This window comes from Festucalex cinctus, chromosome 6 (assembly GCF_051991245.1).
Source record: "Festucalex cinctus isolate MCC-2025b chromosome 6, RoL_Fcin_1.0, whole genome shotgun sequence".
Taxonomy (NCBI): domain Eukaryota; kingdom Metazoa; phylum Chordata; class Actinopteri; order Syngnathiformes; family Syngnathidae; genus Festucalex; species Festucalex cinctus.
Window position 1 is genome coordinate 2834361 of NC_135416.1, and position 27564 is coordinate 2861924.

The 27564-nt window shown below is 37.4% G+C and overlaps 1 protein-coding gene across 2 annotated transcripts; it reads left to right on the top strand.

Moving 5' to 3' along the window:
* The first annotated feature begins 1787 nt into the window (after positions 1-1787).
* Positions 1788-27477, top strand: gtf3c1 (general transcription factor IIIC subunit 1). Of its 2 annotated transcripts, XM_077524025.1 has the most exons (39): positions 1788-1937; positions 3970-4196; positions 4462-4641; positions 4710-4883; positions 4969-5112; positions 5650-5746; positions 5819-5942; positions 6746-6919; positions 7018-7133; positions 7377-7429; positions 7513-7778; positions 9050-9174; positions 9252-9358; positions 9446-9599; positions 10221-10327; positions 10400-10554; positions 11667-11939; positions 12003-12148; positions 13625-13722; positions 13796-13892; positions 14997-15180; positions 15257-15353; positions 16551-16683; positions 16783-16864; positions 16978-17039; positions 17427-17535; positions 18343-18485; positions 18566-18708; positions 19687-19771; positions 19834-19946; positions 20010-20069; positions 20141-20234; positions 21672-21844; positions 21992-22369; positions 23495-23637; positions 23713-24077; positions 25306-25724; positions 26913-27099; positions 27193-27477. In XM_077524025.1, the coding sequence occupies exons 2-39, from the start codon at positions 3976-3978 to the stop codon at positions 27415-27417; spliced, it is 6006 nt and encodes a 2001-aa protein (XP_077380151.1). In that variant the 5' UTR covers positions 1788-1937; positions 3970-3975; the 3' UTR covers positions 27418-27477. The 2 variants fall into 2 exon arrangements, with proteins under 2 accessions (XP_077380151.1, XP_077380152.1); XM_077524026.1 differs by lacking the exon at positions 1788-1937 and having other exon boundaries at positions 2363-4196; positions 16786-16864.
* Positions 27478-27564: the final 87 nt, after the last annotated feature.

Consider the following 27564-nt stretch of genomic DNA (forward strand, 5'->3'; position numbering starts at 1 on the left):
CATTTTTTTTTAATTTTTTTTTTAAAACATCTGACGTATGCAAGTGTGTGCGTGTGTGCCAAGGTTTAACAAATGGGGGGGGGGGGGATAATGCATTTGAATGTGTGGACCTCTGAACAAGTCGGCGGGGGGGAAAACGTCGGGATCCCAAACTGACTTCAACTTATGCCTTTCTGAATTTTTAAAAATGATTTGTTTATAAACATTATAAAAAAATAATAATAATTTTAATAATCACCAAGCATGTTCTGTACTTTGTTTGTAATGGCCTTGCCGGTGGGTTTTTGTTTTTTGTTTTGATGCTAACATCTCGTTCCTGTTTGTGAAAAACACAGTGCCTTTTTATCATATCTTTATTTGTGTTTATAGGGAAAACAAAAATCATGATTTTTTTTTTTCCCCAACGCTTATTTTTTTTTTTTTTGCTTCAGATTTGCAAAGCTCACTTGTGTCTATCGTAGCTGATCTGCTGTAAATATGTACATTATCATTTCATACACGCGCCACCGCACAATGTCACTGTGCCGGTTCCACTTGTACATTTCTTTTCAAAAAAAGGTACTTCATAAATAAAGATGTTGGATAAATAGACGTCTTGGGAGTATTTCCCTACATGTTGCTTATCTTATTTATTGACCGCTTCCCTTTTGTTTCCAAGGTTACCAATGAATTTCTTCTAAAATGTAAATGTGATTGAAAAATTAGTTTGTTTTTCTTCAGGCCTTTTTGACAATGAATGACAACTTTTCAAGTGGAGTAATACCATTCCCTGCCCCCACCGCAATTTATTTATTTTTTTCTTCTGTCCGCCAATTATGACGATTTCAAAAGTTTAAACTCCTTGTACAAATACACATTTTGGGTCCTACACCTTTTCCTTGTACAGTTTTGACTTTGTCTTACGTTTAGCGGCTGTTGGCGCAGTAGGTAATTTAGGTTTATAAAAATAAAAAATAAACGAAAAAAGTTAAAACCCAAAGTTGAACAGTCACATACGATCAGTGCATTTAATATGCAAATGGACTAAAACATATATATAAAATTGTGTTACTGCGGTGACTGAGAAGGACCAAAGACTTTAGAAATAGGTAAACTGATCTTTTTCTTCGCTGAAAATAAAAATCACTTGTTACACGATAAAATAGTACTAATTAATCATTCACTAGACGTGGCATTTGGGATAAAAAAAAATTACATTATTATTATGATAAACGGTTAAACAATCTATAGATTTGGACAAAAGTACGGATACACGTTTTACATTTTAACTTAAGGAGTCATACAAAGATTTCGAACGACGGCGAAATGTTTGTTGAAGAGATGCTAAAGTAGTAGGCAACTCCACCAATAGATGGCGATGATGCCTTATGAGTCGCTCTAAAATTACCACAGAGGAAGAAGCGGTCAAAGAGCTGTGGTCGGGCGCCATCTTGTGGCGGTATAGTGAGGCTAGTTCGTTGTTGTGGGTTAACTTCAAAGTTGGCACACATGGACGCTCCAGTTACCACATAAACTCCACACAACAGCGTTTCTTTTACTTCATTCTTAACCAAGTAGTTGACGTTTTTTTGTTTTGTTTTTTAAAATCTTGAAACCACGTAAAAGTGTACGCACGGTACCGCACACACGCTATGTTTACTGCCCAACTTAACATGCTAGCAAGCTGACGCTACTAGTAATAAGTGCTAGCTTCGGCGTCGTTGTTTGTAGTTAGCCATGGATCCACTGAGCATGGTGGAGGATGAAGTGGCTTTGGAGGGGCTGGACGGCATCACCATCCCTTCTTTGTGGCTACGATTGGAGGATAGGAACCCTAAATTCCCACTTAAGCTGGACGACAGCACCAAGGAGCTCGTCTGGAGGTCGCTGGTGACCAACAGCGACATGACGTTCTACGTGCTGCCGGCCGAGAGGGACGATGTGGTGCTGTGTGACAGGTGAGTTCACTGAGCTATGCTAATGTAGACTTTATTAAAGTGCTCATACGAAAGTTGCGGGACTGGCGTCACAAAAGATAAATTTCAAATCCAAATGGTTTCCCACTAGGATGTAATTCATTTAACAGCCTTCTCTGCCACGCCAATTAGTCGACTTCAAGCTTTAAAAGCTGAGGCATAGTAAACTAGTTGAACCCTCTAACATATAACTTTCTGTAACGAGTAAGAAACAATATATGGCACCCAAAATCCCTGAGGAAGCAAATTTGTCCAAATGTCAAACAAACGACTCTGAATTTCAGAAGTTGAATGTATTACTTCATTTTTTTTTAATTTTTTTTTTAAAACATCTGACGTATGCAAGTGTGTGCGTGTGTGCCAAGGTTTAACAAATGGGGGGGGGGGGGGGATAATGCATTTGAATGTGTGGACCTCTGAACAAGTCGGCGGGGGGGAAAACGTCGGGATCCCAAACTGACTTCAACTTATGCCTTTCTGAATTTTTAAAAATGATTTGTTTATAAACATTATAAAAAAATAATAATAATTTTAATAATCACCAAGCATGTTCTGTACTTTGTTTGTAATGGCCTTGCCGGTGGGTTTTTGTTTTTTGTTTTGATGCTAACATCTCGTTCCTGTTTGTGAAAAACACAGTGCCTTTTTATCATATCTTTATTTGTGTTTATAGGGAAAACAAAAATCATGATTTTTTTTTTTCCCCAACGCTTATTTTTTTTTTTTTTGCTTCAGATTTGCAAAGCTCACTTGTGTCTATCGTAGCTGATCTGCTGTAAATATGTACATTATCATTTCATACACGCGCCACCGCACAATGTCACTGTGCCGGTTCCACTTGTACATTTCTTTTCAAAAAAAGGTACTTCATAAATAAAGATGTTGGATAAATAGACGTCTTGGGAGTATTTCCCTACATGTTGCTTATCTTATTTATTGACCGCTTCCCTTTTGTTTCCAAGGTTACCAATGAATTTCTTCTAAAATGTAAATGTGATTGAAAAATTAGTTTGTTTTTCTTCAGGCCTTTTTGACAATGAATGACAACTTTTCAAGTGGAGTAATACCATTCCCTGCCCCCACCGCAATTTATTTATTTTTTTCTTCTGTCCGCCAATTATGACGATTTCAAAAGTTTAAACTCCTTGTACAAATACACATTTTGGGTCCTACACCTTTTCCTTGTACAGTTTTGACTTTGTCTTACGTTTAGCGGCTGTTGGCGCAGTAGGTAATTTAGGTTTATAAAAATAAAAAAAAAACGAAAAAAGTTAAAACCCAAAGTTGAACAGTCACATACGATCAGTGCATTTAATATGCAAATGGACTAAAACATATATATAAAATTGTGTTACTGCGGTGACTGAGAAGGACCAAAGACTTTAGAAATAGGTAAACTGATCTTTTTCTTCGCTGAAAATAAAAATCACTTGTTACACGATAAAATAGTACTAATTAATCATTCACTAGACGTGGCATTTGGGATAAAAAAAAATTACATTATTATTATGATAAACGGTTAAACAATCTATAGATTTGGACAAAAGTACGGATACACGTTTTACATTTTAACTTAAGGAGTCATACAAAGATTTCGAACGACGGCGAAATGTTTGTTGAAGAGATGCTAAAGTAGTAGGCAACTCCACCAATAGATGGCGATGATGCCTTATGAGTCGCTCTAAAATTACCACAGAGGAAGAAGCGGTCAAAGAGCTGTGGTCGGGCGCCATCTTGTGGCGGTATAGTGAGGCTAGTTCGTTGTTGTGGGTTAACTTCAAAGTTGGCACACATGGACGCTCCAGTTACCACATAAACTCCACACAACAGCGTTTCTTTTACTTCATTCTTAACCAAGTAGTTGACGTTTTTTTGTTTTGTTTTTAAAAATCTTGAAACCACGTAAAAGTGTACGCACGGTACCGTACACACGCTATGTTTACTACCCAACTTAACATGCTAGCAAGCTGACGCTACTAGTAATAAGTGCTAGCTTCGGCGTCGTTGTTTGTAGTTAGCCATGGATCCACTGAGCATGGTGGAGGATGAAGTGGCTTTGGAGGGGCTGGACGGCATCACCATCCCTTCTTTGTGGCTACGATTGGAGGATAGGAACCCTAAATTCCCACTTAAGCTGGACGACAGCACCAAGGAGCTCGTCTGGAGGTCGCTGGTGACCAACAGCGACATGACGTTCTACGTGCTGCCGGCCGAGAGGGACGATGTGGTGCTGTGTGACAGGTGAGTTCACTGAGCTATGCTAATGTAGACTTTATTAAAGTGCTCATACGAAAGTTGCGGGACTGGCGTCACAAAAGATAAATTTCAAATCCAAATGGTTCCCACTAGGATGTAATTCATTTAACAGCCTTCTCTGCCACGCCAATTAGTCGACTTCAAGCTTTAAAAGCTGAGGCGTAGTAAACTAGTTGAACCCTCTAACATATAACTTTCTGTAACGAGTAAGAAACAATATATTTGATTTTTAATCAGATGTCTGTGTCAGGTTTAAGTTGCCCCATGAAGACCAGGACATTGAAGATGAGAAGGACGTGTACCCACTGCACATCATCCACCACAACAAAGATGGCTTCCAGGGCTCGTGCGCCACCTTTTGCCAAAGGACCAACATCACCGCACGCCTCCGCCCCCCGTCGTCCATCAGCCTGCAGGAGGTTTTAAAAAGGTACAACGGTGCCATTTTGTCCGCTTGCCATTCAAAGCGTCACAGACAGACGCTCTTCCGTGCCGCAGGTACGGCAGGAAGCTGGTGGCGGTGGCGTCACAGAGTTTCCGTTTACGGGTTCTCATCGGCAACGAGGGCAACCCCGACGTCAAACTGTTGGACGAGTCCTACTGCATGCTGGAGCGGGTGGGACGGGCGCGTTGGCAGGGGGAGCTGCAGAGTGACCTCAACACCGCTTTCAAGTATGTACCACACACACAAACGAGTAGCCAAACTCAAACACACACACATAGACGCTCACCTGGTGACGTGCATGTCCGTGCGCAGGGTGGACTCGCGTAAGTTGCACTACATCCGGAAGCCTCTGATCCGCCACAGCCTGGTGTGCGCTCAGGCCTGCACCAGACGCCGCAAGTCGGGCCAGCAGCAAAACTCCATCCTCCTCATGCTCAAACGCTTCCACGTCATCAGGTCTGCTTACGTGCACTTCACTTAACGGGGAACAAGTCGCAGCAAAGACAAAAGCAAAGCGCGGCTTCGTTTTTGTTGACCATCGCTGTTTTCTTGTAGCGTTAACACATTTTATCTTGTGAAATGATGACTTGTGTTCTCGTGGAATTCTGAATATTGTTGTAGAATTAACATACAGTATTTTCTCAAATTAAAACATTTTTTATGACATGAAAAAATATTTTTACTTTTTCGTTATTAAATTGCAACTAATTTTTCTTGTAAAATTAGAGCTAATTTATTTGTAGAATTCCAATTAGTATTTGCACTTTTATATATGTAGGACATAATATAAATATTGTAAAGAAAAATTTTACTTGACTTCCCCCTAAAAAAAAAAAAAAAAAAAAGACACGAACTAGGAGAAAAATGTTTGGCGGTCTAAGTCCAAACATCTGTAAAATTTATCACTAAATGAAAGATATGAATGTATTTGTCTCCTTTTAAAATTATGTTGTAAAGAAAATGGACGAAAACTGCTCTGTTGCGTCCTTGCAGGAGATCCAAGTACGACATGCTCATGGAGTACGTGTCCATCTTCCTCCAGAAGATGCCGCAACAGCTGGCCGCGTTGGTCACCATCCGAGAGCACCTGGTTGCCATGTTTGATTTGTTGTTACCTTTCCTGGTTGTGCCCTTCAATCTCATGAATGCTGTTGTATCGTAGGAGCTACCGGAGTTGTTGTGCAAGCGTGTGATCCGGTACATGCGAGACATCAAGACGGTGGAATACTGCAGCGTCCCTCTGGAGGAGTTGGATAAGGAGGGAAAGCCCCTGTTTACCAAAAGAGGTAAACCTCGCTCTCTATCTACATTTTTACCTTAAAGGGAAAGTCAAACATGAATATTTTGCCTATAATAAATTTGATATTTTCATTATTTTTCATGTACAATTAGTACCTTTTTAAAAACACGTTTTGCAACTTGCTGTCGACTGAAAATGACATCACAAGGGCTCAGGTAACCAATCACAGCTCAGCTTGTGTATGTCACATGACCAAACCTAGAAAACAGGCGAGCTGTGATTGGTTACCTGAGCCCTTGTGATGTCATTTTCAGTCGACAGCAAGTTGCAAAACGTGTTTTTAAAGGTACTAATTGTACGTGAAAAATAATGAACGTATCAAATTAATTACTGACAAAATATTACGTTTTTATTGCTATAATGGGCTACATAAGTGAAATATCCCTTTAAAAATTCTTACATTTTATTATACATTTTTTGGTTTTGGTTTGTTTTTTTGTAATGAATTCGCCATGCGGAAATATCAAAGTGAAGTATTAGTTATATTTATTTTTTTCATTTTGTTAATCAATATTCACTGTATTTATACCAGGATTTATAATAGAACTTGTGCAAAAAAATGGGAACAGAATGACTGAAATAATGAAGAATTGTTAACTTTAATAACAATTTAAATGTGTTTTAAAAATTTATATTTAAAAACGTATATGGGACTTTCCATGTTGAATTGAAATTGCTTTCAAAAGTGTATTTTGTAACAGCATCAGAATATTTTTTTTTCCTCAATTTCTAAAATTTTTCCCCACAATTTAAGTCAAGTGCATTTCAGCTGAAGTATTTTTTTTGCAGGCAAAAAAGTGCACGTGCGCTGCCTGAAGCTACTCAAGCCATACACAGGCAAGGTGGACGAATGGAAGGAGGATGAAGACGACGATGAGGACGACGAGGGCGGCAAAAGACGAACTGGGCCCCCTATTGGCCGGGTCATGGAGAAGGACGTTTTGTCACAGGCGTACAAGATGAGTGCGTTCCATCAGCTAATGCATCCTGGTCAGACTTGGTCGTTGCTCTTGTTGTTTGATTTATTTTATTTTTTTTCTTGTTGATTTTTGTCGCTGCAGTTGCATCGTGTGGCACCAAGGGAATCTCTCAGACGGGCATCGAGTCCAGGTTGAACCTCGGCAAGCTGGAGGGTCGCATGATCTGGAGGAAGTTGGAGAGGGATGGCGTCATCAAGGTAAGACTTTTTTTTTTTTTTTTTTACTGCTTTGATCCATCAGTCCTGGTCAAAATGTATGGATTTTAAATGGATTTTATGACAACGCAACATAAGTAGTTTGTCAACAAACAAACAAACCTAACAGACGCATGGATGCTGCCATTAATTCTGTTCTCGCAGAATTACTCAACGTTTCCTTGTTGAATTTGAACAGCGAGAGGCGAAACATGTTCGTTTGATCTCACGTCACATCTCTTACAGGGCTTCATGGTTGACGAAGGCCGTCAGAGGGTCACAAAGTTCATCAGCCACAAGTACGGTTGGCCTTTCCGATTCTCCGTGTGAAAGGGTTAACCTCGCCGTGACCCATACTTTTTTTTTTTGCCCCCCTCACTAGGAGCGTGGGCGACAGCAACCACCTGCAGCTCGTCTCCAAAGAGAAGCAACGCAAGAAGCTTTTCCAATCCTCGCGCGGGTCGAAAGGTCGTAGCCCGGCCACCGGCAAACAGCAGCAGAAAATTACCAAGAAGAGCAGAGCAGCGAGCGATGGGGTAGAAGAGGAAGGCGGCGATCCGAGTTTCGATTTGCGAGATGAATTTGGGAAGAGGTCCGATGAGACTGTCGCAGAAGCTCTAGTAGTGCCCGACACTGTTAGCATGCCAGGTGAGCTTGAGCCATTCATTTATTTTGTTATTTTTGTTTTACCTGTCTTTATTGCATGACTGTATGATTGTTTTCTTTTTTTTTCTTTTTTTCTTTTTTTTGGAAGTGCTTTATAAATACAGTTGAGTCCCTGGCAGGCTTGTTATAGCTTTGGATTTTTTCATTTCAGTTAGTTTTGATTTCATTTTGAATGTTGTTTTTTAAATTTAGTTAGTTTTAATCCGTTTTCAGGGTGGTTCTGATAAGTTTTTATTAGTTTGAGTTATTTAATAAATGTTAAGTTTAGATTTAGTTAGTTTCAGTATCAGTTTTTTTAAACAAAATATGTATTACTCGTGCACAATATTTAAAAAATAGCATGGGAGCAACGTCATCCGAAGGTGCTGTTCTATTGGCTGCAGCTAGATGACGTCACCTTTGTGTGACACGTTATCAAACGCCTTTATTCTGGTTAATATCAAAATGAATCTACTTAAAATCACATTTAACTCATTTGCTCCCAGCCATTTTCACATTTCGCAATCCCGTTTGCTCCCAGCTGTTTTACTGGATTTTTGACTGATTTTGCAAGGCCCACAGAATATTGTGTTCTATTGCTATAGAAACATGGAACCTATCAAAAGAAAGATTAAAGTCTCTTCTTTCACCAGGAAAAAAAAGTATATTTGTATCTGTTATCATTTTGCAGCAATTAGCATTAGAATATAGCTAAGTTTAATCAATTTTCACAAATCTATTTAGAATTGTGAGTAATTGAGCTTTTTTTCAACATGGCCCTGGTTGCTCTCTTATACTCTGCTGCCACCTGCTGGCCGTTTGTGTAATATAATGCAGTTGGGAGGCTGCATCAAAGCCCTTCTGTATGCTCTAGCATTTAAAAAAACAAAAAACAAAAAAAACTTATTCATAAGTTATTGGGAGCAAATGAGTTAAAATTATCCCCTAAGGCTCATGCATTAAATTAATTACGAAAGACTAAAACGAAGGACATTTTTGCTAAAATCATAGTTTTAGTTAGTTTTGTAAACATAAAATGTAGTTTCAGTTAGGTTTTTTTTTTTTCGTTTTTATTTCATAAACAAAATTGTTGAATTTTAGTTTTTCCGTTAGTTTTAGTTAACTAAAATAACATTGGTCCTTGGAAGGTCCTGGGGATGTTTTGCTACATCCGCTACTGAGTGTCTGCAGAGAAAATGAAACCTCAAATAGTTTGTTATTAATTTTGTCTCTTCTGAGTGATTTTCAATGACCATTGTGGCTTTTTCCTTTAGAGCGAGCTTCAGTTGAAATTAAACAAGAGGAGGAGGCGGAAGTGCCATTGTCCAAGGAGCAGGAAGGGACTGCAGCGAACGCAGCAAAGGACATTGTGGTGGTGGATACTCTTGACACAAACCTGGTTTGTCTCCTTTTGTGCTCGTCGTCAGTTTCAAACGTGTCAGTCAAGTGGAAGTGAACCACCAGACTCCTGTCCAGTTCCTCAACAGAAACAAAAGGCGCAGTGAAACGTATCGCGTGCTCAGGAGGAAGAACCTCATCATGGAGGCCGTGCAGAAGTACAAAGTCATGGACGACCTTTACCAGTTAGTCTCATCTTTAATGGTGTGGCCCTCTAGGGGAAAAATGATGATGATGATGATGGTGGTGGTTTCTCCTCTATTTTTCTCCAGGCTTTCAAAGATGATCAATGAAGATGAGAAGCTGCACGGTGTCTCCATCAAATGCTGCAAGAAGACTGTGTCTCGCCTCGTCAAGGCTCTGGCCAGAGAAGGACTGCTCAAGATCTTTAGCACCACTGTCATACAGGACGGCATCAGCAGGAAGGTACCACAAAAATAAAAAAATAAAAACTGATGGTGATTCATTTGGTCTCATTCACTGCCACTGACGACGATAAACGTCAAAGATCCATTTTGTTTGGACGAGCAGTTGAATGAGTTAAAGCACCTCAGGGAATGATACATACATTGCCACTTAATTCTATGCTGGGCATAAAATTGATGTCAGCAGTAAAAAAAAAGAAAAAAAAGCCTAAAGAATATTGTAATATTGCCATAAAAACATGGAACATATCAAAAGAAAGATTAGTGTCTTCTTTCATCAGGAAAAAAAAAATTTTTTTGTATCTGTTTCCGTTTTGCAGCAAGTTAGCATTAGAATGTAGCTAAGTTTTCGTCATTATTCACAAAAGAGCTTGTTGCAGTGGCCGCCCTGGCTGATCTCTTATACTCTGCTGCCACTTGCTGGCTGTTTTTGTAACGACTATCATTGCTTTAAGCCACCTCTTCATGACAGAAGCTGCATCAAAGCCTTCTTTTTGCTGTTGCATAAAAACGCATAAACGTGTAAACACGTTTTTGGGAGGGAAGGACAGAGTATTAAAAAAACGTTCTTACACGTTTTTGGGTTTGAACGAGTTAAATATGTTTGACGTGTGGTCTCCAGCTGGAGTTGGTGGTTCATCCGTCCGTCCAGCCCAATGATGAGCTGGTGCATGCGACCATCGATCAGGTCCGCTTCAAAATCACCACCAGCTCCTGTCCTGCTATACGGTGAGTGACCAATCACGTCGGCTTGATCGGATAACAGCCTCAGTTTGGGTACTTACTCTTCAATCATCGCAGCCAGGAAGCAGCAAGCAAAGAGAGCCCCCCCGCAGTCGAAAATGAAGTGCCCAGTAAGAGTTTCAGAAGCTTCGCCGAAATCAAGAAGGAGCACTTAAAAGAGGAACTCAAGGAGAAACACACAAAAGAGGATTGGGCATTTAAGCCCGTAATAGGTGAGGGAAGATTGTATACATGAAAGCACACAGAAAGCCTGACATTATAGTAATTGTGGCCACTTATGTGGGTCCTTCGCGCAGTGAAATATCAGCCCCTCCAGAATGATTTACTTAGGAGCATAAATGTTTATTATGACTAGACCAACAAGACATTCTCAAGAAAGTTTTTTTTTAGTGGCCATTTTAGACGGCACAAAACAAATTTGTTGACATGGTTTTGAGCCATGTATACTAGACGGATTGGTCACAATTAGGGATGGAACGATAACGGCAATATCACGATATTAAAACTGCCACGATTTATCGTCGTCATCATGTCACGATATTAAAGCAGCACGTTTTAAAAAAAAAAAAAAAAAAAAAAAAAGTCAGGTTGATTTCCATGTGAGCAGTTCTAGCACCCTCTGGTGACTAGTTTTTTTTAGTGCAGTTTAATTTCATTATGGCATGTTTTGGCACTTCTGTTTAAAAGCCACACTAATAGTCAGATGAAGGGGAACGTAATATGCTTTTGAAACGAGTCAGTATGTGGAAAACTCAGTGTGTGTGTGTGCATTAGCAAGTAAGTGCCTCAATATTAATTATTAGAGATTATAGTTTTTTATATGCATTACTGTAATGTACAAAAGCAAATTTTTTTTTTTTTTTTAAGTATCAGCTCATTTTTGTATTTACTTTTTAAAAAAAAAAATTACAATATTTTGACCTGTGTTCGTATCGCCAACCTCCCCAGAATATCGTGATAATTATCGTATTGTGACCTTGAGCTTCATATCGTGATATCGTATCGTGATATTTGGATATCGTTACATCCCTAGTAACAATCATCATTGTGTGTTGGTAGAGCATGGCGGCCAATTTTCAAGATGCACCGTGAAACACAAACTTCTAAAAAGTTGACGTCACGTCGTCCCATTTGAAATTTCAGCCCCGCGAGACATTTTCAGTTCGCAACAGAAGAATTGATCGGCATAGCTAACAGGAATAGACCCACAAAAAAAACTGTCAAAAAGTCATCCTGAAAAGCTAAACTCCAATCGATGCAATTCCTCCTCGTGTGCTGCCGTAGCGTGGCGACAAGCGTTTGACGACTTGCCCACTTGTTCCAGTTCGAGGACTGGGCAAGTCTTTTGGTTTCCAGCCCAAGATGCACCGCCTGCGAGTTTTGCACACCTTCTTCTGGTACGCCGTCTACGACCACCCGATGGGGCCAAAACCCTCCTGGCTTGAGACGCCTCAAGACGGTCCCGAGGCTGTTCAAGATCCTCCGGAACCAACGGATGACGACGACATCACCCTGAAGGATTTGGACGCCGCGTTGCCCGGGGAAGAGGACGATGCCGTGACGCAAATTTCCAGTCATTCAAATTGCGAAATGAAAGGTAATAACACTCCAACTTTATGTCGTTTGTGTCCCTTTTTATCAGCGTTCTGCCTGTGTTCAGTTTACTGCGAGGAGGAATCGTGGAAGAGGTTCGTCCCGCCCGTTCGCCGGCACTGCGGTCGAGGCAGTGGCTGGGTGATCGTGGGCGACTTGCTCCTGTGCCTGCCGCTCTCCATTTTCGTCCAGCTCATACAGATCAACTATCACGTGAGCGCTGTACAACTTTGTCCGTGCAAAGAAGTGGTGTTAAGACTCCACATTTGCAGTACAATTAAAAACAAAAAAAACAACGTAGGTACTGCTGCTTTCTTTGACACTAGTGTTCAAATGAGTACTAGATGGATGGATGGGAGATATTAGGAAAAAATAACCCAAATATTAGACAAAATACAAAAAAAAATCAAATCCAAACAAACACGTTTTTAAGAAAAGATTAGATATAATGCAAAAATATTTAAAAATAAATTCATATATAACAAAAATATACACAAATATTAGATGGAAACATACACAATCACTAGAAAGCAATACTTAAGAAATTTAGCAAAAGATATTGGACAAGACACAAAAATATTTGATTTTTATTGGACATAAAATATAACAATATTAGGTAAAAAAAAAAAAAAAAAAAAAAAAAAATCAATATTAAAATATATTAGACAAAATATAAAAACAAATTCAAATGGAAAAACACATTTTTAAAAAAAAAAGATTAGATACGGTGCAAAAATATTTAAAGATAAATTCGTATATAAAAAAAATATACACAAATATTGCATGGAAACATCCACAATCACTAGAAAGCAATACTTAAGAAAATTAGCAAAAGATATTGGACAAGACACAAAAATATTTGATTTTTATTGGACATAAAATATAACAATATTAGGTTAAAAAAACAAAAACAAAACAGAAAAACAGTATTAAAATATATTAGACAAAATAGAAAAAAAACAAATTCAAATGAAAAACACATTTTTAAAAAAAGATTAGATGAAATGCAAAAAATATTTTACAATAAATTCATATATCACAAAAATATACACAAATATTATATGGAAACACCCAATCATTAGAAAGCAATACTTCAGAAATTTAGCAAAAGATATTTGACAAGACACAAAAATATTTTATTTTTATTGGACTTAAAATATAACAACATTAGGTTACAAAATAAGTATTCAAATATATTAGACAAAATACAACAAAACAAAATTCAAATGGAAAAACACATTTTTAAGAAAAGATTAGATACAATGCAAAAATATTTAAAAATAAATTCATATATTCAACAAAAATATACACAAATATTACATGGAAACATACACAGTCATTAGAAAGTAATACTTCATAAATTTAGCAAAAGATATTGGACATAAAATTTTACAATATTCAGGGAAAAAAAATCAATATTAAAATGTATTTGACAAAAACTATTATCATATCATCAATAATTAACCAATTGACAAAAAGTACACCAGTATTAGAAGTTTTGGTCAAAATACAAAAATATGAGTAAAATTTCCAAAATACACAAATATTAGACGCATAAACTGACAATATAAAAGGGTTTTTAGAAGAAAAAAAAACTGTTCTGGAAATGGTGACAAAAAACATTTGACATATAATAAAAGTCTTGCTTTCCCTGACCTCTGTTTTGTTGTGGTGTCCATGCGCACGCAGGTTGACGGCCTGGAGGAGTACTTGAACGACCCCGTGAAGCAACACTATCTGATTCGGCATCTACCCTTTGCAATTAGAAGGAAGCTCTTCTACGGACGGTCATTTGAAAACCCGTGCCTCCGTTTCTTACCGATTGTGTCTGCAATTCTAAATGTTTTCTCACCTGAACAGGAAATACGTTTACCTGTTCTTTGAGAACCTGCAGCGCCTGGTTTGCATGGGCCTTCTGCACTTGGCTCCTGTGCCGAAGATGAAGGAGAAAGACCTGGTAAGTGGTTCCACGGAACTTTTTCCAGGGGCCCCTTCATAGTTGTAATGCCAATTAAAGAAGAAGAAATGCTATGTTAATAAATATTTTTTTTGTTTGTTTTGTTTTTCCTGGGGTGGGTGGGGGGCTTGCAATGTTCTTTTTATTTATTTAACCTTCAGTTGTGTTTTTTGTTTGTTTGTTTTTTTATTCAAGAAAAAAATAATCTTAAAGTCATAATCCTGAGCTGAAGTCAGATTTGTAAAATATATTTAAATCGGTGTATCGAGTGACATTAAGAAGTGAATTTAGGAAAAATACTTCATTCATACATACTCCCACATATTACTCCTTTACTTCTGGAAAAGTTGCCTGTTTCCGGGAAAAAGGATGTAATGCTACAAATTAAAATTTTCTTAGAGAGAAAATGTTTGTGTTGTAAGAATAAAGTTGATTCTTTTTTTCTAAAGCAAACGTAATGAGAATAAAATTGAATAGATTTTTTTTCTTTGCAAATACAGACATTTTTTTTTTTCAGTATAAAATGTCATACATGACCTTGAGAGAAAATTATGTTTTCTCCAAGATAGTCCTAAGTTTTACTTATTAAACACTTTTTAATACAAGGAATTTCAAATGTACATTATTTTTGGTACTACATATTTTATTCTGAACAAGTTGCCTATTTTGAATAAAAAGGTTGTTGTGAAAATGGTTCCTATTTTTAGATAAAAATGGGAATGTCGTGATTACAAATTCACATATTTTTAGATCAAAGATTTTAAGTTATCGTGATGAAGTCGTAATATCAGGCAAAAGATTACAATTATAGTTATAATTTTGTGATGTCAAAATGTATTGAGGAAAGACTCATTTCAACTTTGTTCATGAGGTGTTACACCTTTTTTTTTTTCCTGTAAAGGACACCTTTATTTAAAACTGTTCTAGGAAAGCAAAGGACATTAGTCTTGTAATAACACTTTAACTCTCATATACGATTTGATATGTCACAATCATGGATTTTAATTGGCCCAAGGCATAATTTAAACAAAAGAAAAACGTTCTTAAATCTTTGTTGATCTAAAAGTGTCAAACAAATATCGACTGTATTGCTATCGTCCGCAGCTGTTTTGTTACCTGAAACGCCACGCCACCATCGTAGACACAATCAACACGGAACCTCACTATTGGCTGGTGCACGAGCCCCCCGACAAACCTTTCGAAAGACGCCGCTACGCCTTCAGCAGCACCGAGGATGTGGAAACGTACTGGTTCGATCTCATGTGCGTCTGCCTCAACACACCTCTCGGTACGTACACGCACGCGCGTATGGTTTTTTTTTTTTACATTTTTTTTATTAATTAAAAAATAATAATTCCTTGCAGGGTTGATTCGCTCCAGGCGAGGCGCTGCTGAGGAGGATACGACGCCATCCTTTGTGCACGACAAAACCGTCTTTGTGGGAATGGGTTCTTTGCTCAAGTACGTGTAGAGATAGTTTTATATACTGCACATAAGAAGTTGTATGCATTTTAACACATTATATGCATTTCTATTAGGGGTGTTGGGATCACGCTTTTATGCTGCGATTATGGATCATCCTTGAGCGATATTGGCCAACACGATTCCGATACCGATCATGTGGATTAGCTGCACATTTGTCAATTTTCTAGTTGAGCACTAACACTTAATTTAATAATGGATTAATCTGTCAATTATTTGTATTTTATTTTCATTGATGAATCAGATTTTATTCAAAAAAAAAAAAAACAAAAAAAAAAAAAAAACATTCTTTCCAAATAAAATAAAAACAGGACATTATTTCATATTGACAGTGTAGAAAATATACATGCATAAAATAACAATACCTGACAAAAAAATACAAAGTTGTGTGCTAAAAAAAGAAACAGAAACTCTGAAATATGCAAATTTACACATAATTGAAAAATATTCGATTTTTGAGATATATTAGAATTATGCCAAAATCAGACAACATATGAAATATTTAAATTTTATTTATATTTTGTGAATTACACAATTATTAAATAAACATTTGAAGATATGCAGTTATTTTTTACAAATAACAAAAATAGAAACATTTTAGAAACACTAACTCAAAAACAGAAAATGTAAAGTAAAAATTCTTGACCAAGTAGCAAATGTTAGTAGGAAATTAATAATGATGGAAAAATACAAAATGTTAGGTTAAAAAATGCATTAGAAAATGTGTAATCATTTTAGACAAATACAAAAAAAAACAATACATGAAAAAGCATATTAGAAAATATGCAAGTTTTTTTTTTTTTTTCCCAAAAATTGTTCAACAAAATAGAAAAATTAAAGAAAAAAAAGATTTGTGGAAATCAATATAAGAATGTAGGTTGACACTCTTCTACAAAAAAATAATAATAATAATGCACTATTATTAGGAACAATTTTAAAAAGATTTAAACAGACAAATATTAGACAAAAAACATTTTAGAAAAAATACATAAGCCAAAAACACCAAATAATCTGACAAAATATTAAGCAAAAAACTAAAGTAGTGGCACGGGGGCAAGATATTAGATGAAATACACATGACAGACTTTTCATAAAGAAGCAAATATGATAAGAATAATCCCATCTCAACTTGTGATTGAAGTGGCCCCAATGTGTAATGCGTGCGCGCGCCAACAGGGGCAGCAATGTCGTGTGCGACGACGGTAGCACGCCGGGCGACGGGAAAGGCGCCGCTGGTCTGACCTCTGAGTTTTTCGCTCATCTGAAGCGGAACTGGCTGTGGACGAACCAGTTGCTGGCCTGCAAAAAGGTTAGAACGGAACGCCGGGGGACTTTTTTGGTGCTTTGGTAACAAGATTTTTGCTGTAACGCCAAGCGTGTGTGTGTTTTTGTTGGTGTTGCTTGGTAGCAGTGCACCATATCCCAGCCAAGCAAAGGGCGACTGAAGAGCCTGCTGAGTAAAGAAGCGCTACGGGCCGCTCTGAAAGCCGGTGAGGTTGCTGTTGGCTGCAATGCTTCATCCATCCTCTAGAGGCACCCCATGAGTCCGCTTCTTTCTATGTTTTTTTGTTGTTGTTGTTTTTTTGTTTTTTTTACTTTACAGGAGCTTCTTCGCCACGCTACTTGACCGCCAAGAAGTCGGCAGTGACGGAACAAAATGTGGAGGTAAGGAGACGGAGGGTACGGTACGGGGTTTACGTTGGGTAAGGTGCCACATGTTGCTTCACCAAGACATCATCGGTCTGCTTATGGTACGTTTGCTTAACACTTCTGTCCTGCCACATCGCATCCTGCAAATGATAAATTACAGGAAATATTGTGGCGAAAATATGAAAAGATTTTATAAATAAATAACTATTAAAAAAATAACAGATGACAAAATATTGGGTGAAAAGTTCTTGCACCGCCTCCCACTGTGGAAAATTTCCAGTTCAACTATTGTGAACAACCCCCCATACAGACAGACTTATCCGAATTCTTATCAGAAAACGTATCCAGGCTATTGAAAATGTTTTCCTAACATGTTTTTTTTTTTTTTTTTTTTGTGACCAGGTGGCCATCGAGCCGGCGTCCAGGAACAAGCGGGTGGTCGGAGGGAAGCGGCAGAAGAGGAAGAGACCCAAAAAGGAAGTTGTCAAGGTTCCTCGCAAGAAGAGAAGAGGTTGATTTTTCACTCTTGAATAAATATCAGCTAAACCACGTCAATATGAGACAAAATACTCAAATACGGTGTCACTTTGATATCTGAGTTTCAATTCGTTTCGTGACCGCATTTTAACTATTTGTCAAATCATCTTTTCCCATTGAATTAAATGGGAATGCCATTAATCTGTTTCTGCCTTCCCTAAACAAAATGAAATGGGTATTTTAATTAGGACAAATGGCACTCAATTAGCACAGTGAAGACATAATTAAATATCATTCAAATTAACTAAACAGTTTTTTTGCCACTGCATCAATTGAATCAAGATTAAATAATGCGGTGGACAACATAATTGCCTGTAGGCATTCGCAAATTCGCCAACACTTTGCTTTTTTTGGGGAAGCCCATCTTCCATTATTCACAGAAACCCCTGATAATTTGTACTATTTTTTTTCTCCTGTTTCCCTGCCAATTTGTGTGCATGTACAGACATTTAAAAGAAAAGAAATGCATTACAGACCATATAGTGATGGTGATTTTAAAACACAAGAATTTTGTTTAAAAAAAAAAAAAAATCCCCAAATATTAGTCAAAAATTGCAAAAAAATAAATAAATAAATAAATAGAAATTGAATTAAAAAAAAGTCTTTTTTTTTTTTAAGTCCTACAAAAACTTTTAAAAATCACAAAAAGCATTTGTTTTGAGATAATAATAATAATAATAATAAACTATTAGAAACCATGCAAAGATATTCTACTAAAATATGTATGAATTTGTGTGTGTGATTATTATTTTTTTTTTTGTATTTGTCACCCTTCGTTTAGAGCCCAAGAAGCGCACCCCCGCTCACGACGAGGCTGACCACCGAGCGTTGAAAAAGATGACCAGGCAGCGAGTCATCTGGACGGTGCAGGAGGACTCGATGCTCATGCTGTGCGCCGTGGCCTCGCATCTCCTAAACAGCAAAGTACGCGTGTGCCGTTTATTTGTATGACCGCTACTGAGCATGTCCGCTCATTGTGTGTGCGCGTGTGTTATGGTCTTCAGTTGCAGAGGGCGTTCGTGGCCTACTGTTTGGTGCGAGACCTCCTCCAGCTGGAGTTTCAACTCTCCGAGGACAAAACATCTGTGGCAGTCGGGCGGCGCACTCGCTACATCCTCAAGAACCCGCAGACGTTTCTCAACTACAGGTTGGTGCGCCCTTCCTTGGTCGATGCTCATTTTCAGTTTTTCCCTTTTATAGGAAACCTCAACATCAATAAGTTGGTCTTCTTTTTAGGAAAGGAACGAATGCTTTGCTAGACCAGCTGAATTTCTTGTGTGAAGGTTTCACTTGTGTGTTTTTGTTTTGTGTTGCGAAATGATTAATTTTGCAAAACATAAATAAAATAATAATAATAATAAATTCAAAATATTGTGACAAAGTTTTGAAAATAATACCTAATATTAAAAAAAAAAAAAAATCACAAATATAATCTGTCGCTATTGGACAAATTTTTTTTACATATATTACAATAACGAGACAATTGTAAAATATATATGAAATTGTTCAACAAAAACCTATTACCGGTAAATTAGAAAAGGGAAAAAAAAAGCAAATATTCAACAAGAGACTAATATTAGAAACAAAAATATTGGAAAAAAAATTACACAGCACATTAGGTAAAATCTTTAGACAAAAATGTTTGATGAAATATAGACAAATATTGGGCAAAACAAATTACACAAAATAGAAAAATATGTTAAAGTAAACAACACAAATATTAGAAGATAATTACATGAAATATGAAAAATATAAAATCATAAAAGCAATTGAATGGAAATAAATAGTAGACAGACATGGCCGATATTAGAGAAAAAATATTAGACCAGATTATTAGATGTCTGGGGAAAAAAATGGAAATAATACACAAATAATTTATAAAATATGAAAATAATTACAATAATGAACAACTCAACAAAACTGACACCAATATTAGAGAAAATACAAAGTTATGCTATATATAAATCCAATGCAAATATTTGACACATTACAAAATTTCAAAAATGCCGATCAATTATAAAAGTACAAAAAATATTTAATAAGGCTTATTTTATATGATTAAATTGTTGTGTTGTCAGTTTTGTGGACAGCTTGTGTGATCCGACTGCATTATTTTGTTGTACAGGATCTGCCTGGCTGAAATCTATCAGGATAAAGAGATGCTGAAACAGCTACAGGACAACAAGCCTGCTGACCCAAATAACGCAGAGGTACCGGTACTTTTTTAAATACTCGCGCTGTTCTGATTTCACACACTATGTCTCATCTTCAGGATTGCGCCAAAGCATTCAGCGGGTACGTCAAGCTCCTCCGACAGAAGTTCAGCTCCGTCCTCATTGCCAAGGACGTGCGATTGCCCGAAACCAAAGAGCAACTCTTGTCGCAGTAAGTGAGGAAGCTGGGAGTGACAAACAGAAGGCGTTTATGACATTCATTGTTGTTCTGCAGCTATAAAGTGTGCACAATCCAGCCCGACGTGAAGATTCCCTGCAGAGACACCCTGACTTGGTACGAGTTCCACCGTAGTTCCTTGTTGCACTGACGGGAATGAAGCCTTTCACGCTGTTTGTCTGTTGCAGCACAGCGGATATTCACGCCTTAGTGTTGTTCAACCTCATCCAGAGCACGCTGGCCATGACCAACTCTCAGATGAAGGAGTCCAGATCCTTTCAAGTACAATCTTTTTCCTCACAAAAATGACCTCATTCCAAAGATTACACGACTGTCTCAGAAAATATATTAAAATAAATATAATAAATATATTAATAATAAATAAATAATCAATATTGTGATAAAGTTCATTATTTTCTGTAATGCAATTAAATAAGCAAAAATGTCATACATTCTGGAGTCATTACAAATCACATGAAATATTGCAAGCCTTTTATTATTTTAATATTGCTGATTATGGTTTACAGCATAAGAAAACTAAATCTTAAAATATTAGAATATTTCCTCAGACCAAGTAAAAAAAAAAGCCATAATCAGCAATATTAAAACAATAAAAGGCTTGCAATATTTCAGTTGATTTTTAATGAATCCAGAATGTATGGCAATTTTGCTTATTTCATTGCATTACAGAAAATAATGGACTTTATCACAATATTCTAATTTTCTGAGACAGTCCTGTATATTTGACAGAAATAAACATCATGAAAAAATATCAAAATAAAATGAAAATGATTTTTAAAAACACAAAAACTGAAGCTACGCCATATGTTTATAAAATTACACTTTTTCGTTATCTTGCACTCAACAAATGTTGCCTAGATAAAAAAAAAATACTAAAAACAATAACAAACTAAAATGTTTAATTTTCCCAAAAAGGAGAGAGAGAAACAAGTAGCCTGCTCTTAAAACTGAAGAAAACTAGCTGAATTGCAAAAAATAAAAGTCAAAACTTAACTATAATGAATAATCCAAACCTCACAAAGTTCCAAAAAGTACAAAAAATACAAATTTTTTACTGTATAAAACATACAGTAATACGTAATTAAAATACAATCTAAAGAATGAATCAATTTTTGCATCATGATTTCATGCTTTATCATGAACATCGGGTTGCTCCTTCTGGTATACACACCCTGGCCACTGGGGGTGCCATAATACTTACAAAATAAGTGTGGAACTTCACAAAGAAGAAGAGTGATATCCTTAAATGGTTACTGCAACATCAATGCTAGTTTAATTAGCCCGTCTATGGTTATTTTGGAGACAGTTCTCACTATATGTTTTCTTCTTCAGTATTATGTTTTTTTTGTTTGTTTGTTGTTGTTTTTTTGTTTCTGACTTGATCTCACAAGTTCATTGGACGCAAGAATTGTGACGCTGCTATCAAATATGATGACCTGTTAAGATGATCGAAATAGCTTTTTCATTTCAGCAAATACTACCTCATAATGCTGAAATGGAGTCCTCAAGTTGCTTTGAGTTTTCTCACAAAATAATTTAATTCCACAATTTTCCCTTCCTACCAGACTGCCATTTTGCTCACAAGATTACAACTTAATTCTTGAAGTAGCATTATCTTTTTCTCACGAAAACAAAATAGGACTTCATTCTCGCAGTTGTACCATTTCTTCCTCACAAAATGGCGACTTTCTCTCTCAGACGTTCCACGTTTACAGTCAGTACTCGCAGGAGCTCCTGTGCCAGGTGTTCATTCAGTGCCGTCAACGTCAAATGGTCAACCGGCGCCGCGTCTGTCAGCCGCAGGGACCCAAGAAGAACCGAGCGCTACCTTTCCTGGCCATGTCCTTCCAGCTCTCGCAGTCCTACTTCAAGTGTGTTTGTTTGCCACCAACGTTTTTCATAGTTAACAAAAACTAACAACATAACTCCAAGTTGAAAACCTTTTTGTTAATAAAAGATTTACTGCTGATATATATTTTTTTTAAATTGTCCGATTCACGACTATTTTTCCTCGCCAGGTTATTTTCATGGCGTTATCCTTGTAACCTGTGCACCGACGCATTCCTCTTCATCAAGACTTTACTGAACAACGGCACCGACGACGACAGGTCTCCGGTTTCCTACCACGTGGAGACGGAAAGCAGGACGGAGGGCGGCGAGGAAGTGTCGTCGTCGGAAGGAAGGCCGGCCCCGACCGGAGAGGCCGAGGAAGCGGGAGGCGGCCGCGCCGACCATCCGGAGCATTCTGGAATGACACGTTTCTCGATGGATTCTCCCGGAGGAGCGTGCATGGTGTCGCTCGCCCTGATGAGTTTGGGACTGCTGTCTGTGCACATATCCATCCCCAAGATGATGGTCGTGGTGGACAGCAACTTGGTGAGCAATGACGGCAAGAGGTACGTGCTTGATTTTTGTCCTCATGGCGGCCAGCTAAAATTCATATCACGGCATAATTTATGACCTAAGTACTTATTCTGTTCTGTTACAGTTTCACGCAAGGTTATTTTATTTAACTAAAACTAACAAAAAAAGTAAAACTAAAATTAAAACCAGTTTCGTTAACGAAATAAAATAAAAAGGAAAATGCTTTTTTAAAGCTGAAGCTACATTTTATGTTTACAAAACTAACTAAAACTAACTTTAATTATACAACAGAATGTTCTTCGTTTTAGTAATTAATTGAATGCATGATGATTCTTTGGAGATGATTTTAAGTACAATAGATTTATTTTGATATTAACCGCAGGAATAAGGACATTTGAAAGTGTCACACAAAGTGACGTCATCTAGCAGCAGCCAATAGAAAAGCACCTTCAGATGATGTCACTCCCATGGTGTTTTTTTTTATTTTTTAAATATTGCGCACAAGTAATACACATTTTTTTTTAAACTAAAATTGATACCGAATCTAACTATAATGAAACTAAAATTAAGCATTTATTAAATAATTAAAAATCATGAAAACTAACAGAACCACCCTGAAAACTAATTAAAGCTAACTCAGTTTAAAAAACAAAACTCAAAATAAAAATTAAAATGAAAAAAATTCCTAAACTAACTAATCACCACTTTTATTATAAAGCCAAACGTATCATATTAATTAAATACAAGACATTTTGAGCTCTCTATTTCATGAGTTTTTTTGTTTTCCCCCTCATTAAAGCCCTGATGTATATGATCTGATACATGCATTGCACGGAAAGTCCATTAGAGGGCAGTATCACCCAGCTGATAGCTTTTCCGGCGACCTTGTAAATACTGACGTTTGATGTCTATTATTATTTTTGACTAATGTACAAATATAAAGCATTGTGACCAGATGTATCAAATATGACACAAATCAAAAGTCACAAGTGAAAGTTGATTTAAAAAAAAAAAAAATATATTTTTTTTTTTTTTTTTTTTTTTTTTTTTTTTCCTTTTCAAAAGGACCAATAAATACTTTTATTTCCAAAGAAACAGAATTTCCTCCCATATATGTCATGGTTCAGGCTTAAAGTCTAAATGTGATTGTGCTCCAGCATGGCGTCATTGGAGGAAGAGGACGACGAGGACGACGTCGCCGGCGAGGAGTGCGAGAGCAAAAAGAAGATCCGCGTCAGCGCTCACCAGGCTTCGCACACCAAGTACCTGCTGATGAAAGGGTTTGGCGCCCCTGGCATTAGTACGTCCACGTTTTGATATTCACGAGTTTGGACAGAATAAAAGTGCGCATTTAATATTGAACGTTGTTTCGCAGTTAAACGCCGGAACCTGAGCACCAACGACAGCATCGTGGTGGAATCGTGCGCGCTCTGGATGCAGCTGAGACAAACGCCGGTCGACGGCCTGTTGAGCGACGACGGCGGCGGGTCTCTGGACTTGTCCAAATACGGCCCGTCCCTGCTGCCGCCCGTCCTCACCCACTGCATCCGCAACGGCGCGCCGACTCCGGATCAGTGGGCCGATTACTCCGCCGAGGACTTGGGGGCGAGCGCCCAGCTGATGAAACACCTGGACGGAGCGGGAGAGAAGGGGGTCGACCAGGCGGACCTTTTCCGGGAGCTCGCTCACCTCCGTGTGCCGCGATCCGGACGCAGCAGGAGCCTGGAGCAGTACCTGGAGGTAAATCCCCTTTCACACCAGACATACAAGCTTGTTTTTTTTTTTTTTTTTCCTCCTACACCTTGGATGCCGGCTAATTCACAGGTCGACCTGACTAGCAGCGTAAAAGGGGCTATCAAAACAAGGAAGTAGCATATCAACACTCGGGATGTAACGATATGCAAACATCACAATACGATAATTATCACGATATTGTGAGGAGGTTGGCGATACAAAAAAAGTTCACAATATTGTAATACAAAATGAGTTAATACTAAAGAAAAAACACACATAATATTGTGATATTGTACATTACAGCAATGAAAAATATAATAATAATAATAATTAATATTAAAAAAGCATATGTTCCCCTTCATCTGACCATTACCGTAGATTTTAAACATATAAGGGCCAAAACATGCCTTGTGAAAATTAAACTGGGCTTAAAAAAAAAATAAAAAAATAAAATAAAACTAGCCACCAGAGGGTGCTGGAACTACACAAATAGAAATCAACCTGACATTTTTTTGTTTTTTTTTTTAGTAGATGTGCTGCTTTTAATATCGTGACATGACGACGACGACGATATATTGTGGCAGTTTTAATATCGCGATATTGCCGTTTTTTTTTACATCCCTAATAAAACACTACAGTGAAATTCTGCGGATCCACTGCAACCTTTCTTTCCGTGTCAGCACCAAGATTATTTTAGTTAACTAAAACTAATGGAAAAACTAAAATTAAAATTCACGAAATATTTTCGTTAACAAAATTAAATAAAAATGCTTTTTAAAAAAACGAAAACTAACTGAAACTACATTTTATGTTTACAAACTAAAACTAACTAATTATAGCAAAAATGTCGTTCGTTTTAGTCTTTGGTAATTAATTTAATGCAATGAATTAATTAATTTGGTAATTAATTTAATACATGAGCATTTGGGGATGATTTTAAGTTAAGTAATTTATTTTGACATTAACCGGAAAAATGACATGAAACAGCAGCCAATAGAAAAGCACCTTCAGATGACATCACTCTTATGTTTTTTTTGTTTTTGTTTTGTTTTAATATTGCGCACAACTAATAAACATAAAAAAACTAATACTGAAACTAAAACTAAACTATGACGAAGCGTTTATTAAATAACAAACTAATAAAAACTAACAGAACCACCCTAAAAAATAATTAAAACTAACTAAATTTTAAAAAACTATTGTTTTGTATTGTTCCCTCTGTTGGCCTCCGCAGGATTTACAGGAAGAAGGTCAGGTGATCAAGGTGGGCGGCTACGGCGCTCGTTGGGTTCTCATCCAGCACGCCGAGCCCTGGATACTCACCGTCAACCCCAGGAACTGGTCCCAGGCGCGGGATGCCCCCGACCAGGATCCCGCCCAGCAAAGCGTCCCCTTCCTGCGCAAGAGGCGACGGGCCAAAGCCCGGCGCCACGACAGGACGGGAGAGGAGCCGCCGGCCAAAAAAATGGCGACGGGCGGGACACTCGACAAAGAGGACGACGACGACGACGGCGAGGAGCGGCCGAAAAATCCGGAAGCCGAGGACTCTGCGGGAAAAATTTCGAGGGGACGCAAGAACGCGGGGACGGTGAGAAAGGGCCGTTCCGCTGACAACAAGACAGACGATGCCATGAAACAGGCTGACCTGCAAGAGTAAGTTTCACGCAGACATCCGTCGTCATTAAGTCACGTTTTGGTTTTTATACAGCCGAGTTGCAGCTTCCCTCATTTTTCGTGTCATTGATATCTTTAGAGTCAGCAACAACAACAACAAAAAAACCCAAAGGAGTCTTTTGAGAACTTTTTGCAATCAAGTATAAAGAGAATTGAAAAGTATCTTGCAAGAATAAAGTAGTGTTTTATAATTAAAGTATATATGATAGCTTTTTTTTTTTTTTTTTTTTTTTTTTTTTTTTGAGAGAGAAAATAATCGTTCAAAGGAAAAAAATCCACAAAAAGGATGAATCTTCCATGGAAAAAAAGTAGTATTTCTAGAAATTGACATTTTTAGAGAATTGTTTTTAATAAAAAATCAAATACTAAAATGAAGTAGCATTTTTTTCCAAGGAAAAAGTTATTTTTTTTTCCCCCCTAAAATTTTGTTTAGTAATTTTTTTTCTTTTTGTATTATTAAGTCTTGTTTTTCTTGTGAGGAAAAAAAAAATTGTTCCTTGGAGAACTTTTTTTTTTTTTTTGTAAAATCCTAATCTTATTGATATTTTTTTTTAAACATTTGTAATCCTACCAAAATAAAGTACTTTTTTTAGAAATAGCTTTTTAAAGTTTTTTTCTTGTACAGTTTTTTTTTATTTATTTTTTTAAGAATTCGTATTTTTCAGAACTTTTTGAGGATATTTTTTTGTTTTGTTTTATTATTTATGAATAGTGTTAATTCTTATGAGCAAAGATGTATTTTTCCCCCAAGAAAAACAGTGCAAAATTAGTACATGTATTTTTGTGGATTATTCTTATTTTGTTTTATTTATTTTTTTTGGAGAATGTTATGATTTTTATTTAAGAAAAAAAAATCTAATTTTACAAGAATGCAATAGTATTTTTACAGTAAATGTTCACTTTTCTTATATATTTTTTTCCAACTAGATTATTTTTTTTTTAGGAACTAGCCATTTTGGGGAGAAAAAAAGTAGTGATCTTACCAGAATTAAGTTTTTTTTTTTTAAATATATAAATAAAATTTTTAGACTGTGGACAGATATTGTTGCCTGCGATTGGCTGGCGACCGGTTCAGGTTGTACCCTATAAGACGGCTGGGATAGGCTCCGCCTCATGTTAAAAGCGGTCATTTTATTGATTGATCTCTTTTCTGTTTCCGGCCCTCAGGGAGCGAGTGAGATTCTTGAGCCGTCCGTGGCGCCTGGTGGACGGCACGCTGAACCGTCCGGTGTGCAAAGGCATGCTGGAGGCCGTCCTCCACCACATCATGTCCCGCCCCGGCATCCCTCAGCAGAGACTGCTGTTGTACTACAAGGAGGTTCTGCAGCCCGTTGTGGTTCTCGAGCTGGTCCAGGTGAAAACATAAAAAAAAAAAAAATACATAAACTTTACCCCACACTGCCTTCCCGTTCTCATTCCTCACCGCCTTTTCTCCCACCTCGTGCAGTCGCTGGTCGATCTGGGTTGCGTGACCAAGAAAACGCTGTTGAAAAGACCCAAGGCCGGCCTGTTCGGACCACCAGCGGCGCGGAGAGACCCGACGGCGGAGGAGCAAGAGTTTGTTTTTTACGAGCCCACGGTGAGCTGCTGCCTCCGACTCGCTCAAGTCCTGCCCAATGAACGCCACTGGAACTATTGCGGGAAGCAAGATTATGCCAAAAAGCAACCTTGATTTTCAGATTATTATCATCATTATTACAGTAATTCAAATGGAATAAAGTCCTCAACCTCCCGTTCTTCGTTGATTTTCACAGTGACATAGAAAATGATTGTATTCATGGGAAAAATCCAACAATGAATCAGATTTTATTCTTAAAAA

What these genes read in the sequence shown, in the direction of transcription:
- gtf3c1 (XM_077524025.1), top strand. Translation starts at nt 3,976, where the DNA reads ATGGATCCACTGAGCATGGTGGAGGATGAAGTGGCTTTGGAGGGGCTG. An exon ending in CGACACTGTTAGCATGCCAG is followed by an intron (nt 7,779 to 9,049) that starts GTGAGCTTGAGC and finishes TTTTTCCTTTAG; the next exon opens with AGCGAGCTTCAGTTGAAATT. An exon ending in TCCTCGCAAGAAGAGAAGAG is followed by an intron (nt 17,536 to 18,342) that starts GTTGATTTTTCA and finishes CCCTTCGTTTAG; the next exon opens with AGCCCAAGAAGCGCACCCCC.